The sequence below is a fragment of the Hippoglossus stenolepis genome, chromosome 22, assembly GCF_022539355.2.
Source record: "Hippoglossus stenolepis isolate QCI-W04-F060 chromosome 22, HSTE1.2, whole genome shotgun sequence".
Lineage (NCBI taxonomy): Eukaryota > Metazoa > Chordata > Actinopteri > Pleuronectiformes > Pleuronectidae > Hippoglossus > Hippoglossus stenolepis.
The window spans coordinates 14,657,763-14,676,367 of record NC_061504.1 but is presented as its reverse complement, the minus strand read 5'-3'; the positions used below and the strand labels follow the sequence as shown (position 1 = coordinate 14,676,367).

At 44.9% G+C, this 18,605-nt stretch overlaps 1 protein-coding gene across 1 annotated transcript in view; it reads left to right on the top strand.

The window, feature by feature from the left end:
- The first annotated feature begins 611 nt into the window (after window positions 1-611).
- sema3c (sema domain, immunoglobulin domain (Ig), short basic domain, secreted, (semaphorin) 3C) overlaps window positions 612-18,605 on the top strand; it is a 36,349-nt gene continuing 18,355 nt past the window's right edge. Inside the window, exons 1-4 of the mRNA XM_035147087.2 lie at window positions 612-820; window positions 4,154-4,330; window positions 17,659-17,819; window positions 18,375-18,437. Of these exons, the coding sequence (XP_035002978.1) occupies window positions 4,195-4,330; window positions 17,659-17,819; window positions 18,375-18,437 (360 nt within the window). The 5' untranslated portion in view covers window positions 612-820; window positions 4,154-4,194. The remainder of the gene's footprint in view (window positions 821-4,153; window positions 4,331-17,658; window positions 17,820-18,374; window positions 18,438-18,605) is intronic.

The following is an 18,605-nucleotide window of genomic DNA, read 5'->3' as shown; positions in this document are numbered from 1 at the left end:
CATAGCATCCCTACAAAAAGGATGTCTTTTTTAATTTCCAACATTACCCATAATGCAACACTGACCATTTTTTATTTTTGTAGGGGGGGCATTTTGCCTTTTTGAGGAAGGGGGGGCAGTCTTAAAGAAACAGGAGCTGAAACCAAGTGTTTCAGACAGAGGCTGAACAGAGGAGCTGCAGCAGTGGACGGTCTGAGGAGAGTGACGTGTTTCCTGAACATTAGAGCAAGTAAACAGTTTTTGTTTAACAAGAATATGAGCAGAATTTTTATTTGTGGATGGAATTTGATGGAAAATCTGATTTCATTCATATCAAGGAGTGAAAATTAGATGTTGTTAAATTTGGCCTGATTGTGTTTGAACTCTCAGGCTTCACCTTCTCTCTCTCTCTCTCTCTCTCTCTCTGTGTGTGTGTGTGTGAGGTACGTGTCCTCCACCTCATGTTCTGAGCTGTACATGTAGTTAACAGGAGGGAGGGGGGGGGGGGTAGGACGATCATGTCAGGGAGGGGTAGGTGGGAGGAGAAGAGGGAGGCGGAGGGGAGGACGGGGGCTTGAGTTGGAGAGTGTGTAATAGGACACCAGCCCTCTCTCTCTGTCTTCTCGCTCTCCTCCCTCTCTCCTCTCCTCCTCTCTCCCTCTCTCAGTCAAGCCTGCTGTGTGAGCACTTAGATGGAATAGCTGCATTTTTCTTCTGTGGTGTCACTGGAGGAGACTGGAAACAAGGTGGTTGTGAGAGAAAGGGATAAATAAGGACCCAGGTCTGGTTTGATGCCTGGCTTTCTTCACATCTGATCCACACTGGAGCGAGCTCCTGGAAGGTGAGTCCCGGTCCGAGGACTGATCTTAAATCCCGTCTCTGTCAGGACAGGGTCTATCTGCTGTTCTGAGGCAGGATGCAGAGAGGCGCTGGTGGGCTTCAGGCTTAACAGGTGCAGGGTCCCACCAGTGAGGATAAACTGACTCAATCTGACGCTCTCACACATTTCACCTCAAAGATCTCGTGTGTTATTACATTCGTCTACTTGCTACACGGCTTGATTTCCCTCATTGGATGCACCGTCTATAAATGTCCAGAAAATGAGTCATGACTTTGTTGCAGCTGCTTGGTGATTGAACTTTTTAAAAGTCAACCTTTGTCTTCTACTATGAAAAACGCTCTTATTTGTGAATGTGAAAGAGGATTGTCTTAGATCACAGGGTTTGAATGCTGCCATCACAAGATCCACATGCTGGTTTTGAAGTTTTGATACTTCAAACACTCTCACACACACACACACACACACACACACACTCTTTGCTGTGCCTGGTATGTGTGTGACTGTAACAGATCCACTGACATCTGAATGACAGGGTGTGGTATGAACACACATCGTCCTCTCAGAGACGGGACAGGGAGCAGCTTGTTTACGATTTCAGTGTTAATTCTCGTGGGCAAAAAAATAGAGCGACATTACAGAACAATTTAATCCCTCGAACTTTCTCTCTCAATTTCCTGTCCCCAAATTGTGTTCATGTGTTTAAAGCATTAACACGAGCCAAACAATTACCGAGCCAGTTTGGAAAAATGAAGGGGAAGGGGAAAAAAGGAGTATTTGCTTGTACAGCGCTGCAGTTTTCTGCTATCAATATCAATCAATATTAGTTTTTGAGCGGCGCTGGTGGAAGAGAAAGTGAGATGGAAAATTAATTAGGCTGTCGACCAAGGGAATGCACCATAAACACAATTATCATTACACTGGAAATACAGCTCTGACTCTCTGACCTCCCTTGAGGAAAAGCATTTAATTACCTTTCCAGAGATGCTAAGAGTCGCTGCTGGAATTTCTGGATTTTGATGAACTCCAGACAATAATTTAAAGTATTTATTATCTTTTTCATTCCTTGGCAACAAACCGGGAAGCATCTCTTTAATGGGAGCCCATTACACAGGGGGGCTTCCCGAGAGGGGTGGCGAGCACGTTTGCGTCCTCGTGTGACGATCATCAAAGAAATCGAGGCGTTTGTGAAACTGAGGAAGTGTCAAAACCTGATCTGGTGGGGATGTCACAAGACGCTCAGAAGGCGACTAACTCCCCGGATGATGTGTTTAGCAGCTGTGGGACCCGACGTTTCTGTGCCAGAGCTTCTGCCGGGGAGATCACCCACCTTTCCCAGCCTGCATGGGGGCAATCCATGTCAATTATGCCATTTGTCACAAATCCCCACATTGGACTCATTTTTATTTTCTATAACGTCCAATTCCTAAAATCCCCCAAAACACACTTGGTTAGGATTAGGGAAAAGCTTGTGGTTAAAGTAAACAATGTGACGTGCCATGAAGGACAAAAGGGCGACCAGCCAGCCAACTTCAGCCCCCGGTCCATACCCTGACGTGTTGCCCCGATAAAAACAATAACAATACACTGTTTACTGCACTGGCACTGATCTGTGGCATTGGATATAAACCCGTGACATATGGAATTAATGAATACGGATGTCATTTTTTTATTTTTCCGGACCCATTACTGAGGATAATTCACAGACCACAGCGTTTTACACTGGAACTAATGTGCACCAGAGAAATTGGTCTTTTTCCCCAAAAAATGCAGAGTTAAAACGCTCGTCAAACTTTAAATGACCCTTTTGTTAAATGTGGATTTTGAAACGTGGACTTTGTTAAGTTGAAAAAAAAAAAGAGAGATTAATTTAAGACCTGGTAAGAAGTCTTGTATGGCCGCACAGCTCGGATATTTATCAACAACTGCTGCATCTTTTTGGAAGAACCTCAGCAAGGAATTCCTCAAAATGTTATCACACTAGAATCAGTGGAGCACAAACCTCCAGCATCAGTCCCCTTTAATTCAATCAAGCTGCAACAAATTACACAAACTCATGGATATCAGTTCTCTAAATACGCCTGATTTTTCACAATCTGTGAATTATAAAATGTTGCAATGGCAAAAAATCCTGCATCTGCACCAATATGTATTGAGTTCCTCCCTCACTCGCGCTGCAGCCTTCCAAGTTCTCTGGATATCTACTTATTTATCTGTAATCTCGCTTACAAACATACAAACTAACCAACAAAACTGAGACCCAAGCTTTGTGCAAGGACGAGACACCACGAGAGGCAAGTGAGGACATCAGAGACATAGGTTTTTTGTCATTTTTGGCAAACCAACCCCGTCAGAATGAGGGACAGAAGCCAGAACAGGACGAGGGCTGTCCTGAGCCTCGGGCTGAAGCTGCAGACGCCCGAGCTGAGGGAGGCTCTGGGGGAGGGAGGTGTGTGTGTGTGTGTGTGTGTGTGTGTGTGTGTGTGTGTGTGTGTGTGTGTGTGTGTGTGTGTGTGAGAGATGCAGTAAGACGGGGGCTGCAGTACAGCAGCCGGCTGGTTAAACCCCATGCTGCTTCATTCCTCCTCATGCAGCCAGAGAGAGATTCCTTTCCTCTGCACTTCTCCACATGTTGTCCTCATGCACCTGAACAGTGGACGTCTGCCTCTGCTGTAAATCAGTCACGCTGCACTTCACCACAAACGCCCATATCTCAACCTATTTGTACGCTACACCCCGAGACTGAAATGTTCATTGCAAACGTGCAGCTTTCTTATCTCCGGTGCCCATCAATTTTTCAGTGCACATCAATAAGCCATGAGAGCCGGGATCCGCCCTCTTGTTGAAAAACATGTCTTTTTCTTTTTGGCATTAAAAGTTAAAAAACAAAAGGGTCATTTTCAACTGTATAGTGCAAATGTCATTGTTGTAGCACTCGGGCAGCGCAGCAGCCAGTTTGGGTTGAAGCAGCCGAGCGTTCCTCCAGCAGTGGACTTTTGGAATCGCAGGAGGGATAGCGCCCCGCGGGCAGCACATTACCTGCCGCCATCAATTATTGAGCTTCTCCTGCCCTGATATAGAAAAGGAACCAGAGAAGGCCGAGGTGGAGAGTTTCTCCGGCAGCTCTTTTGTGCAGATTTAACTCATCCATTTTTTAAGAGGGGTGCATCTGCAAGATTTCTATCATGAAAGCTCTTCTGGTGCAAGGATAGTTGTGTTTTACATTCCCAATCGCAGAAACACTGAAGAAGTGGCTTGTTAGTAGTTAGTCAATTTGCAACAGTATGCTTGTTTGGACAAACTTTCAAACTAGGTCCCTGACTTTCTCTCCAACAGGCAGCGGTGACCGGTCCTAGTTCCTGAGTGGCGGCGCAGTCATGGGCAGGCCGGAGGTGAAGGCCAGGCCACCTCGGGTGTCAGCTGTGGTTCTCTCCCTCCTGGCTCTCTCACTCCTCCCCACCGAGGTCTCCTGCCTCCCTCAGCCTCTGCCGAGAGTCTTCCTCACATTCGAAGGTAAGAAGAAACACATGAAAATGATTGTAAACCGTCCACATGGCCTCTGTCCGCTTGTTGTGACTCGCCGCAGATGGAAGGAGATTACACTGGAGCCATGTGTTTAGCGCTAATGCTAAACAAATGGCCGATAATCAAGGTTAGCCAGGGGCTACGTGATAATGGAATAACGGCTTACTCGGACTTTGCAGATCTTATGAAACGATGCTGTTTTCTTGGATTGCAAATAGTTTAACTAACTCCAACTCAAACACACCTCAGGCCTTGACGCTTTGTTTTCGGACCTCATCCATTCGTTGTGGGTAAGCAAAGAGTCAAAGCTCTGCAGGAGGTGGAACTGCTCATCAGACCGTCCCTGGATCTGTTCCTAGTTAAACTTTAATCACAGCACTCTGCGCTATGTGCCTGTGGGTATTGTTGCTGCCTCTGGTTCGGAATCTCCTGTTTTATTTAATTTCTCTGACATGGATTATTTTATGAATTTTTGATGATCCCTTGAACTGAGAGTGTACTTTGGTGGTAAGCAGGTTAAGGTTTAGTGTGGATGAGCCGTGCAGAGTGTTGGAGAAACCTTATTGCAGTGGTTGGATCGTGTGCAGGCGCTGACGGAGACATTTGATCCCCTCCCTCTACCTCTTGCTGTTGATTAGGCCTGGAGATGTTCTGATAACAGTTAATGCTGAAGATTACGGATCAGGCTTCGGCGAGTATCCAAATCTATGGTCCGAGCCAATGCCACGTCTTCGGAGTATATTAGTTTCACCCAGATAACGCTGCAATCTTCTTTTCCTGGAAATTACTTCTACTTCAGGAAGTGATTTCCGTTGGAGTAGCGTTAGCCAGACTTAGCTAAAATGTGACGTATGCAAGACTCTCGTTTTGAGTGGTGGCGCTAGTGTTGCCAATTACAACTCCAGCAATAGGCCATAGAATAACAGCAATCATCACTTACATGCAGGGTTAGTGGACACAGCTGTTTTTAGTTGTTATTCTTATCGGATCGGTGCGCTGCGCAAATTCCAGGTATCCAAATCGGTATCCGGAGAAAATGGTATCTAAACATTTCTAATTAGGCCTCACGGAGCAGATGAGACTGTCACTCATCCATCACTCAATCAGACAGATAGAGAAGTCAAAGAATGTGAAGCTGAAGCAGCCGCACTCCTGTTTTGGTTTCCATCCTCAGACTGAGACTAAATATGCCATGTGCCACGTATTTCCCCAATTTGGAGCTCGTTCTTTCCTCGCACGCTTATACTGTCATTCCTGCATATTTCTCTTTTGTTCTTTTCTTGGATTATTGTTTGTTGTTTCATTCTGAACGTCTGAACCAGCCTGTCCTCACGGCCCACTCTGTTTCAGCTCTCCACGCCGTGTGAGTCATTAAATAACCGCAGAGGGGAAAATAAAAGCCCAAACCACTGACTGCCTAAAAGGGAAACCATCACTATCTTTGGTTTTAAGGACTCGAGTCACGTTATCCACTCTCTCCCCAGTTTCCAAATAGCCATTCCTTAAAGGTCAAAGGTCACAATGCTGAAAATACAATCTCTGTGATCCTGCAACACGTTATTCCCTCTGAGTGCAGATTAGATTTGATGTATTTACTGTAAGCGTGCATCTCCTCAGGGAGCACCATAAAAGGAGAGTTTGCCTGCAGAGCACCATTTCTTTTACAGACTCTTTGACTTCGGTCTTAATGAGAGTTTAGATGTGTGTTTGTTTTTATTGAGCTGTAATTAGAAGAATGCATTTAGCTGAATTTATGAGTCAAGACCCAGCAGACGATGGGTTGTAAAGTAGCAGGGTGTATATCCAAAGCCATAAACAGCCGACTTCCCTGTAAATTGATATTGTACTGCAGCTCAGGATCGAGCACTTGAGCTTAAAAAAATGCGACGTATGAGTCGATACCCATTTTCGAGCTGAGGAGGATGAGGGTCATAACTCCCGCTGTCTGCAGGGGAGAGTTCAGCATGGGTAAGCACCAGATGTATGGAGACTCTTAAGGCCTGAGGTGGAGGCTCGTTTAAACACCGGCCTCTTTACTGAGGGAAGAATTCAGGGAGTCTGGGCTCCGGCCAAAGCAGCCAGAAAGATGGACGGCGAGTCATAGTGGAGGACGGTGGGCGGTGTCCCTGTGGGGGAAGAGAGCGCAGGTGTTTTGGCACCTGCCGGGTGGCCAAAAATGTAGTCCCGGAGTGTGAATTCTTCTACCCGCCAGATGTGAAAACCCGAGCTGGAACTAACTAAACCAAGAAAATAAACTGGCGAGTCAGACGCCCGTGTTGTACATAGATCTGGACGCTTGGATATCCTCACCCTTTTCCCTCTTGTGTCACTGCTGAAATCCAAACCAGGGGTAAGGCAGGTTCATGGGACTCCCGGCGTAAAGCCCCCCGACCTGCGGAGAAGTTGCTGTCTCTGACATTCCTCTCTGCCTCGCTCTGCTTACTCGTGGGATCTGGAGGCGAACGCAGCCAGGCCACAATTAAAACCCGCATAATAAACAGGGAAAAATGCAACTAACCCAAATAACGAACTCTCAAGCAGTGCCTTGTCTCTTCCGTGCCTCGGATAATAAACACGGGCTCACAGCAGCACTGTTCTGATAAAAGATAATAACTCCTCAACATTTGTTTTGGCCCGTTTCATGGTATGTTTGATGTATTGACTGTTTAAGAACGAGGCCGAAATACGACACAAACATTCAGATTAATTTGAGAGATTGCGTAAAGCCTTTTAAAAGCTCTTAATATTTATCGATAATAACAGAAGTGGTCTCATCTTGACTAAATTGTCAGCGATTGTTTTATTGCAACGAAACCACAGCACACTCAAGAAGTCTGGCTTGTTTTAGAAATGGAGCAGCTTTTTAACTTTTTTATCCGGATTAGACTCCGACAGAAACTTGACTCAATTACACTAATCTGACAATTGAAATGATGCTTCCACATGTTACTTCTTAGATGAGTAGCGTTAGCATAGAGTGCTCATGGTCTCATGGAGCCTCGTCAATAACTAGCCTACCGAAAGCTGTTAGCAATTAGCAATCAAGAGTTTTCCAATGGTCTGGAGTCGGCTACAAGAAGGTGTAGCCCGTTGTACTTACTTGTCATATTCTATTGGACTGTGGGGACTGGAAATTTAACTTGATGCCTGTTTAGTACAACACAAAATCTGTGTTGTATCAAAAATCTATTATCGTCAATTATCGAAAGCGTCATTGGTTTTAGTCAATAAATTCCCAATGGTAGACAATTTAATTCAGGCTAAAGTTGAGGGTACAGCTGCTAACGTTAAGATCATGCTTTAACATTTGGCTTATTTTGTTAAATGGAAAAGTTTTGTAGAGGAAAAAAAAGGTTATATTCCTTTTTTTAAGAATATGTATCAGTCCTGAAATCCTAATATCGATTTCCGGCCTTATGAATCCGCAGCTTAAAACTAATAACACTAATAGTGAGTTGTGTCTGTGATGATAGTGTTAACATGGTACTGCTGTTAATTTTAACTTTTCCGATTTTTCAATACTTCTAATGTTTGCTCAGACAACGTACAGCTTCACCAAAGACATTAAGCTACTGTTCTGTTTTGGTATCGTATTAACACTGCCATATTACCTCCTGCTGGTCTAATACTGTAAGGCAATATGCTGCTTATTAGTTTTGCTACTGTATCCGCAGTTGGCCCCACTGATGCCAAAAATTCCTTTCTAGAAAATGTGGATCAACAATCCGGCCTCATTTTTTCCCCGTGAAGTTGGCAGCTGGGTGCAGTGGTCTGCGTTCAGGATCAGGATCATTTAATCTCATCAGTGGTCTCACCCTGCTCTGGCAAACCTCCAGTATTCAATACAGAAATACATATACAGTATGTGTGTCGAGCCCTTAAAGATGTTTATTTGAGAGTGAACGGGGCCATTCATGAGCTTTCGTGTGGATAATGTAGATTTTCTGGACACGCAGGAAACATTGATTAAGATGATGTGTGCGGTTCAATTAGCGCTCGCTCGCACCGGTACGAGCCACATGGGCCTCGATAGCGGCCTGAACAGAACCAGGCACGGGCGATCAGGAACCAGGCTTCGGAGAGAGCAGATACACCGGATCCCTCCGCACTTTCATCATGCCTCATTACTCCCGATACTCCACTCGCTCCCCATTATTCAAAGGGGAGTTCAGACGCTGCAGTTGGACGTCAGTCTTTTAAGCATGTTTACTCGGCGGTGAGGGTTTTCAGCAGTGAGTGTGTGTCAGTATAGTCTGAGGGAGATTGTGTGTGTTTGCTCGTACTAAGAGCCTCAATGTGCATTCCTTGACTTTATTGAATTTCGCTTGTTTAACTTTCTCCTGAGTCACTGTTGAAACTATGTGGTTTTTAGCTTTGCAAGCTACGTACAGTTCTGAAACAAAATCTACAAGCTGGTGCAGCAGTTACTTTAAATACAGGGTTTCCACAGATTTCTTACAGGATTTAAAGCACAACAGAAATAGCATTAACATAATTCAAAAATAATTAAGACCTACCTAAAGAGCTTTAAGACAAACTATAGGTCTTTAATATAGTTAACAATCAGATTTTTAAGACCCCACAGAAATCCTGAGATATCAGAATCTCTTACAATTTAATTGAAAGCATTTCTTTAATCTTAAAAAGGAGTCTTTGCTGATTTTACATCAACCTCTAGGTGATGTAATGTCCCAGCTTTAAAACCAAAATGAGCGGAAGACAGAATAATGTGATGCAAAACTCTTCTTTTCCTACTGGAATGAGTCAGATCGCTTCCTAGCCCCTTGAAGGATTCTTTAAACCGGCTGTTTAATGCATCCAGTGAAACAGGCAACAGACGTGGACGAGTAACGGTATGCCGTGGTCTTTTGGGGTCAAGACAAAGGTCAGAGAGTCAAAGATCAATGCTGCCAAAGGCCGATGAGAAGGTCTTTAGTCTGTACCTCCAGGTTAAATCTTTCCTACCTCTGTCTTACATTAGACCTGCACATTAGCATCTCTATTTTTCCAGTGGTAAACATAATTGAGCCTGTGAAGCAGAATCAGTGACGCTCTGTGGTTATGGAGAATTCCTGGGAGGGCAAAGCATGGGCCTGTCAGAGCTGTCAGCGAGGGCATACAGAGACATGCTGCAAATAGCTGTAGGTTAGCGATGCATGCGTGTCTTCTGAGCCTGAATACTGCTGTGTACATGGCATGAGGAGAGCTAGTTCTTGTGTGAATGAGTTTGCATTTTCCCCCCAGACCAATGTCCTGGGATCTCCATCTAATTACCTGAGTCGCAGCATGGAGGGTTTTCTGCGGGAGGCTTGGTGAATGTGATGAGCCCCAGCTTGCACCGCCTCGGGGCTGACAGCGTATGAGTTGTTTGACAGCCTCCTCTCTGTCAGCCTGTCGTCCTCCTGCCTCTGTGTTAAGCCATTCCTGCGTCTGACCTCGCTCCCCCTGTTGAATGTTTCATTATTCCTTCTCGGCAACATGTTGAAAGGTAATCAATGGTCATCAATACGAACAAAAGACAGAAACTCTTAGCCAAGGTCAACTGGAAAATCCTTGGGCTGGAGGTTGGCATTATCTCAAATCAATAAACTGATCCTTGAAACCATTTATGCAAGTTTGTTTGTATTTCAACCTCTGTTGTAAAGTGCATATATTCTAAACTGAGGTTATTGAACTGCTACTCTCATACCGAAGCTCTTCCATTGTAAAAGGCATTGATTCCATTTCCATTATTCCAAACAATCTTACGACCTGAATACACTTAAGCAGCTCGATCAAAACCGAAAGGAAACATCATTTTCCTGATGTCGACAGCCAACTCCGAAGGTTTCTAACAGGTGCATTTGTAATTGTTGCACTCGCAGCAAATCTTAACCTTCACTCAACACCAACAGAAACAAACCCATGACCTCAGTGACATCACGCCACATGGGAAGTGTAGCTTATTTTAATATATGACACAGTTTCAGCCTTGGAGACGCCAGACGAGTCGCACCTGGTGGAACCGGTGGTGAATCCCCTCGCACTGAAAGACTCGATGAGACAGTAGAGTCACAGATTTACTGTGAGAGGTAACTGGAGGCCCCTGGTGAGGGCAGGTGACGGGTCAAGGCTGAAAGCCAGCGGCTGAACGGGACAGTTCGATTCCGTGTGTCAAAGACCAGCGGCTGGTGACATGTGAAGGGGAGGCCAGGTGCTAATTGGGGCATCAGGAATGAGAACTAGCTGGCCGTCGGGCAGCATGATGAACAGGTTGTCATCTCGAGTTTCAGCTCCCTATTGGGAATATTATCCAACACCTTAGCAGGTCAGCCGTGCACGGAGACCAGGAGTTGACATTGGTGCTGGATAACATCACTCTGCCCAGACATATACACATAGCCGAGGGGGAGAATACACCCGGGGCTCACATGTCATATTTAGATGTGTCGTCTGCATCAGGGAAACCAGTATGAGAGAGAGCATGCATAAGTGGTTCGGCATTCGGTGTCATATGATTCTCATTATGAACGTCTGGATATAGATGATTGCTGATAGACAACAATTGGGACACGAACGCAGCATTTATAGTTTTCCTTTTTTAAGCTAGTGCTGGCGTCTGTCCACGACAAGTAGTGGCAGTACAGTTTCTTCGAGCATGCTGTTTCCATTTTGACTGCTGCCTGCCAGGGAATGTGGAGTATGTCTGTTGGACAGACAATCGGACGACTCTGTCAACCAGCGCCGGACGTCCTGGGTGGTCTGCTCACACTGAAACGGCACCTTAACTTCCCTTTCTGCCAAATGTATATATGCCACCAGTTATTATTGTATACCCTTTGGCTGAGTTCCCCCCCAGGAAAATAGATGGCCGCACCATTCGGTCATTTTTTATCTGGAGAGGCGCCCGTCAGTTGCTGGGATAGGGTCTTTTACTGGTGCAGCATGCATGAGCGGGCCAGAGCTGTGTCTCCTAAGTGCAGCCATCTAGAACTGAACCCAAGAGCTCTTAGCATTGTCTGGACAAAGAGCAATGGCATTTGGCACCGGGTTCGAAGTCAGGCCTCCACGATGAAACCCACTCCATCTTGTGAGGGTGGATTAATTGGGGGGCAGTATAAGCCCCAGCCTCAATATTTATCAAGACAGAGGGATTGGGGGTGCTCCCACCAGCTGCCCCTGACAACCACAGAACAGGTTCTCCTTGAGCTGAATAGAAATCAAACCTCATTAGCATGGAGTTAATTTATTCATGCCGGCCTTTCAGGTAGAAAGCCAATTGATGAGGGCTGATTTGCATCGGAGGCACTGAGGTCGGTTTGTAATTGGCCCACTGTCCGACCCTGAAGTGTTAATAAGGTGCAGGGACCTTTTTGGCTTGTGTTCAGGCACTGGTGTTAATCATAAAAACCAATACTCCAGATTCCCAGTCAAAGCTGTTCATCCCTGCTTCACAGTGGCTAAGCTACTGTTCTGACAAAGCCGTCCCACACTGTTGCACCACGCGGTTTTTATCACCTTCTCTTGTCGGGAGAAAAGTCTCCACAGATGGATTTTCACGAGGTTACTCCCCAAACTGGCAAACGGTTGGAGGGGAATCTTACAAACTACAGCTGTTTTTCAGGGTCAACCACTCTTCTGCCACCACATTTCCCTTCAGAATAAATCTCGTGCCACACTGTTTCCTTCCGTGTTCCACCACATCTAGCTGCTGCTTAAGAAATTGGAAGAAGACGCATGGGCTGTTCAAGTGACACCAGCTCAGTGAGTTGGCGCATGCTTCTTAAATGTCAGACCCGGGCCGTCCAAAACTACACTTGCCTCTCTCATAAAAGATTCAGCATACTTTCCAGCCACTGTGAATCCTCGTTTTATGGTGTGGCATTACAACAAAACATTCCTTGTACGGACATCCCGAATCGGAACCACAGAGGCGTTGTTTACTGGGAGAAGATTTATTGTAAAACCTGGTTATCGGATCATGCAAATAGTTTTGGAGGTCTAGACTGTCACAAAGTCCTGTGGGTTGAAAACCTGAGGAACGCTTCCTTGTGGTTGTTGCCTTTCCTCTCATGGCTGTATAATCACACCAGAGCACCGCAGTCTCCCCTGTGCTTTAATTGCTCCCACACAAACAGCGCCACAATGACAGGTCCCTTCCTGTTGCCGGCATTTCTTTCTATTTCTACTTGGCTTCTCACCACAGACACATAAAAGAGGATGTTCTTCAACTCTGTGGGACGCGATAGCGCGCCGCCTCTCTGGATTATCACACCCAGCATCCGTGTCCGTGACCAATCCACTCTTTCATGGTTTACAGGATGTTGAGTTACCTGCCACAGTGATCACAGCGTGCAGTTTTCAACAGATATCTTTTTTTCTTCCGAGGTTGTCGTGACAGCGCAAAGTTCACTCTGCTGTCGTGAAACAAAGGCTGCATTCAATTTTGAAAGTCCAAACTGCAATCAGCCATGGATCATTTCATTTTACATACAGCACATGTTTAAAAGATGGATGTGCCGTCATCAGGCCAACTGTGACAACACCAGACCGCCTCTGCCGATTTCACTTTAATCTATGGCTGCAACTTCTGCTTATTTTTATTATTGATTGATCACTTAATATTAAAATGTCAGAAACGTAGGAAAAAAAAAAATAGAATGGAAACTTCGAACATAATCTGTTGAGGAAAGTCAAATAAACTGAATGTACGCTGCAGATTAGCTACTATTGGACTTTAATGGGATAGTGAATGTCAAACACACATTTATTGTACTTTAAAACAAAGAAAGGCAGCATACATGTGTAAAGGGGCATTCCGCCAGTTTTACACAAAAGGATCGGTTTAAGCAGTAAAATAAAGTTTTATTCAGACTTCTGTCTCCCAGGAGGATGTTTCAGCCTCTTGATCTTCAACACTGAAGTGCAGTTTGTTCGATGGATGTTGTTTTTTTTCCCAGCAAGATTAGACATATACAACAGGACAGACTTCTATGAAAGTTTGGGGAAGGGTGGGACATGGGCCAAGAGAGACCCCATAAACTTTGGCACGGATCCGGACAAAAGGTCGGATCCAGTAATTTTCTGATGTGAGATAGGTTGTTTTTTGACTTTTTCACTGATTTCATTGAAACATTCATGGGTCTTGACGAGGGGATCAGGATTAAGTTTATTTAGAGGACTGATTTCAGTGTTTACAATTTGGTGCAGCTTGATTGAATTTAAAGGAGGCGGTTGGGCCTGGGCGAGGGCACACCCTTCTATTTTAGTTATTTGTATTCTTTAATCAACCCTTTTTTAAAAGAAAAATGTTGATATACTTGCTCTTTTTTCATTCATTTACTTCCCAGCTCATTCACCAACATGCGAGGTAATGTTTTCTGCCTTTTCTTCAGCAGAGAAAAGCAACGTGCTGTTTAATATTGAATGACTTCGGTGATTTCAAGGCAACAAAAGGCTTTTGTGCTGCTTCCGCTCGACCGCCTCACACAACATCAAAGAGAGGCAAAGCCTCGGTGCTCCAGACGCCACCTTGACCTTTGTGGCTGAGCCCGCCGTCCATCGCGTGGATCAGGGTGGATCGGATCACCGCTGGTCCGCCAGCCGACCAATAGGGCACCATGGGTCAAAGCTCAAAGTCAAAGGCCCGGCACTGGGGACTGCTGTGAGGTCGGAAGGGTGGTGTAAGGCCCACCTGCGCCCATACATAATAGAAAAGCCCAACTGTCGCCAACCCCCCAAACCCTGCCACCTTTGTACCTTCATTCAGTTTCTTTCTGCCTCTCTGCCTGCAACGAAGACAACAGGAAGGACAAAACCACGCAAGATAAGAGTGTAGACTAGTCTTTGCATTGAGGAGGACAGTTTTATTACTCCACTATCTTTATTTCATCCCTCAGCGTAGACAGATTATATACTGTAAATCTATAAACAAGATGCTGGAGCCAAAGTGATGATGTCCACACACACTTCTGTCTCGGGAGAGGGGCGATGTCAGCATTGAAGAATGCATATGAACTCATGACTAACAAGCCACATGTGGTCCAGAGGATTTCTTCATACACACACACACACACACACAACAACCAAAACAGTTGTGCTCCTGCTTTTGTTTTCTGTTTTGATAAATCGCCCTTCGTGACATTCAGTTTGGACAGTTGTGTGAAAACCTGATCAAAGTTAGACACTCTACAAAGACGTCATACGAAAGTTATGAGTCTGTAAACACTTTGTCTTGGAGCACATATTTAATGACCCTGAAAAATGTTGGTGATTGCTCCGAGCAGCTCCTCTGCCCGTGATCGAGCAGGTGCACTGGAGATGTGAACTTTGTCTACGATGCCGCAGAATCCACGAGTCAAAGATTGAAAGCAGAGCACAGATGAGATAGTGTTTCCAAAGGCATGTGGTGTCCCGAGGATTCTTCGGTTTGTCTTAAAACTCGACACGACCCTGCTGCAGCCGGCACTTCCACCCTCAGGAGGGAACATGAAAGTCTCCTGTTCCCGTCCCACTGACTAAACAATACAAAGTTCACCACAACATTAAACCGTTGTTTCACCCAACACCACGCCCCTCTCAACGATGCGTTCCCCTCGTGGAATGTTCTGGATAAATGCTGTCAGATACCGATCTGAGGAGTCAGGAGTGAACAGTCATGGCAGAGTCAGTTAACAGTGGGGGGTTAAAAGTCGGTGAACCTCATTTTGCAGAAGATAAACTAACAAACACACTCAGTTAGCGTCAAGAAACATTAGTCGTTAAACAATAGAGCAGAAATAACTCATAAGTGCATTTTAAGAATTTGAAATTATTAACAATTGCATTGGTAGAGACTGTAGCATCTATATTCACCTTTTTGTCATAAAATCTTGAATTATTAATTGATATTAAAATACTTACCTTTCTCTTGTGGTAACCGTGACTCAGCTAAGCTAACGGCAGCTCGAAAATCCTCTGTAGCTGTTTCCCATCATGTAGTTTGGATAAATACCTAAACTTCATAACGGCCACTTCCTCTCTCACCTCTCGCCGTTCTCACAGACTTGTGTTAGATAACTTAAAAAGCTGCGGTTCCCCTCGATTGCCCGTTTCGCTGCCCTCCGTGGTTTTGACTCAACCGCTCGAGATTCCTTCTGCCTGTAGGAGCTATAAAGTCGGGTTGTAAAACTCGAGTCGTGCTCGGATCATCCAATTAATGTTGTTAAACGACAGCTGGTATGTTATAGTGTAGAACTGAGGTGGGGTATTGTGGTCTGAGAAGGTTTCCTGAAACTGTCTTCATGGACTTATTCTGGGGGAAGATGGATTAAAATAGATTGGATTGGAATTGGAGCCCTGCGTGTTTTTGATTAGCTGTAAATGAGGATTTGACCTGTTGATGGTTTGCAGTCTGGCAGCGCGAGGCCTTAATAAATCTCTGCACGCTCTCTGTGATGTCTGCGATGCCATCTCCTCAGCTTTGAAGCATTAGACCGATGCAATCTCTCTTTTTCGAAGATTTATTCTTAAGCGCACATCTGCTTGACAGGACACCTTAACTTTTAATTTTGTTTCTGGCAGGTCAGGTAAACCAGAGTCGTGTCTGTGCGAGCGTTCTCCGCAGATGACGCTCTCGCCTCTGATGATAGAAACTTTTCCAAAATACCCTCAGCGCTCTCACTTGAAGACATTAACCATATTATTGCCTAAAGATGGCAAACAGAGAGCGAAGAGTCGTGGGAAACTCGCCCTGTGCCTGAAGTGGTTAACTTCTCTTTATTCAAAGTTAAACACTCCAGGCTTTAATGTGGCGAATGCGCCGGACAGCGGCCTGTGATCAGAGCGAGTGGGGGGGGAAGCCACTTTCCTTCGAGATAATAGGCCCCAGCCTCAAAAGCGTACGTCGCACAATAATGAAAATGTGACTTTCGCCCGAAGGCATTGAAGCTAAGCAACCTGTTTGTTGATTAGAGGAGGGAACACAAAGAGAGCTCAGAGAGGATCAGCGGAGGGGAGGAAACGGAGGGTGTGGATCCACGTCGCCCCCTGCTCTCAGCGCAGATTGGAAAAGTGATAAATATGCATGAGTTTGACTTCGACAGTGAAGTTCTTTGATGGCACGGTGGAGAGTTCTCTACCTCTGGAGCAAATAGGCTGAAAATAACTGTCTGAGAATGTTTACATGTGTGTGTGTGCGAACAATGTCGGCTTTTAATGAGTAGAAGAGACTCTTTTACACTTCACAGTTTCCCTTTTCCCAACGAGTTCTCCGCAGCCACAGGACGGGAATAAATAAACCAATAAATCATTGTGAGGTCAAATTCAGGGGGCCATTTATTTTGTGTTCGTGATGTGTCAGTCCACGATGTTTCGACCTGGCTGCTGGTATCATTTTCATCATCCTTCTGAACCGGAAAACATAAACATCTATTGGAGTTATTTGGAATTTAAAGAGGTAGTCCAGTCTGGAGATGATGTCTTCAGACTTATCTGGATGCATTGACTTGATCCTTTTATGTCCTAATATGTCTTTTCACAGGTTTATCACTATTTTACTTTGCACGTATTCGGTTTCATTTTATATTTCTGTATTTCTATTTATGATGTCCAACTCACCTTCTGGCACACACAGTGTTTAGTTGGACTGATCACACCACTCGTATCCTGTTCCTGTCATATTCAAAACTTGAATTGCACTCAAATACCTCTGTCAAGACCCAACATATCCCTGTCGTACATTTAAATCCACTAGATCCGGGCTTTTATTTGGATTCCGCACCAAATTGCACGTCATAAATATCAGTCCCATAAATATCCCTGATTATATCCATCAGACTCCTGGATCGTCACTAAGTTCAACTCAGGAACAGTCATGTGTTTTAAAAGTATAACAGTGTGGCTGTAGCTGAGCTTGATTTCCAAACTGGTCTGAATAACAAGTCTTTTCCTAATCGGTCAAGAGGGATAAAGGTTGTTATTTGAACTTAACTGACTAGAAACTTTGCTTATACGATAAAATATATATTGTATATAATAATGATAATGATCTGGATTATACTTGTAACTCCTGCTGCCTTGCACCCTAAATGTATATTTGCAGCAGTCCGAGGCATGTTTTCAAAAACCAGCGTCCAAATCCTTAAAGTCACGAAACGGTTCCCTCTGAGTTTTCTTTTCAGATCTCTTGGGCTCAACCCTGGGCACAATTTGGCGATCTCTTATTTTGATCTTGATGAGATTTATGCCGGCTTGTGGGGGGGGATTCTTCTCTCGGGTTTAATTTCGCAGGAACCGAGAGGAGAATGCCTCTCGTCCTCAGTGTGGATAGAAGCTTATTGGGTGTTTTTTTCTCTCAGACCTGCAGGCCTCGCAGTCCTTTGAACACTACAGCATATCGGACAAGGCCATGGACTACCGGATCCTGCAGATGGACGAGGACCAGGACAGGATGTACGTGGGCTGTAAGGACAACGTCCTCTCCATGGACATCAACAACATCACCCATGGCTCCCTCAAGGTCAGCGGGCGCTTATTGTTGTATTCTAATGCAACGCTGGCACCCGGGTTTTTAAATCTAGCAACATGTGCGGCCCATTATCAAACAGCCAGAGTACACATTATTATAATCTGACCGATCATATGCAAATTATCGTGCATTTTCCATCACCAGAACCATTTGGGGGTGTATTGAGAAGAGCCGTGTAAATGCTGGAGCTCTCTGGTGCCTGGTTGCGTTTGCAGTGAAGCAGTTATCTGCAGAGTAATTGACAGCAATGAAATGCATAAACAGATGGAAAAGCATTTAGGTTTCCCCAGGGGAGCGCTCCACCGCATCCATTTCCCTGAGTAAATTGCTTCATATGTTCATTGAGCTGGACCTTCGAGCACCTCTACAGGGTTTGATAGAAAAAACACACAGCGCATTTACCGCAGCCGACAGTCGGCTTCTATCGAAACAGAAACTTTCACAACGTTTGTTATATTCGCTTGCAAGAGAATTTACGATCAAACCTCAATATGCTGCTTGTAAACGTCCGAGCTTGTTTAAAATGTTTTGTTCTTTTGCCACCAGGTGTTTTGGCCTGCGTCCACCAGCAAGATAGAGGAGTGTCAAATGGCAGGAAAAGACCCAACGGTAAGAACGGACTTTCCAAAACCCTCCGATTGGATCACTTTTTATGACTCAAACAATAAATAATCATCCATCCATCCATTATCTTTCCATTCTTTCCCATTCATTACACCACTTGTCCTTTAAGTGATACATTTTATGAATGATTGCTATATACATCGGACGATATCA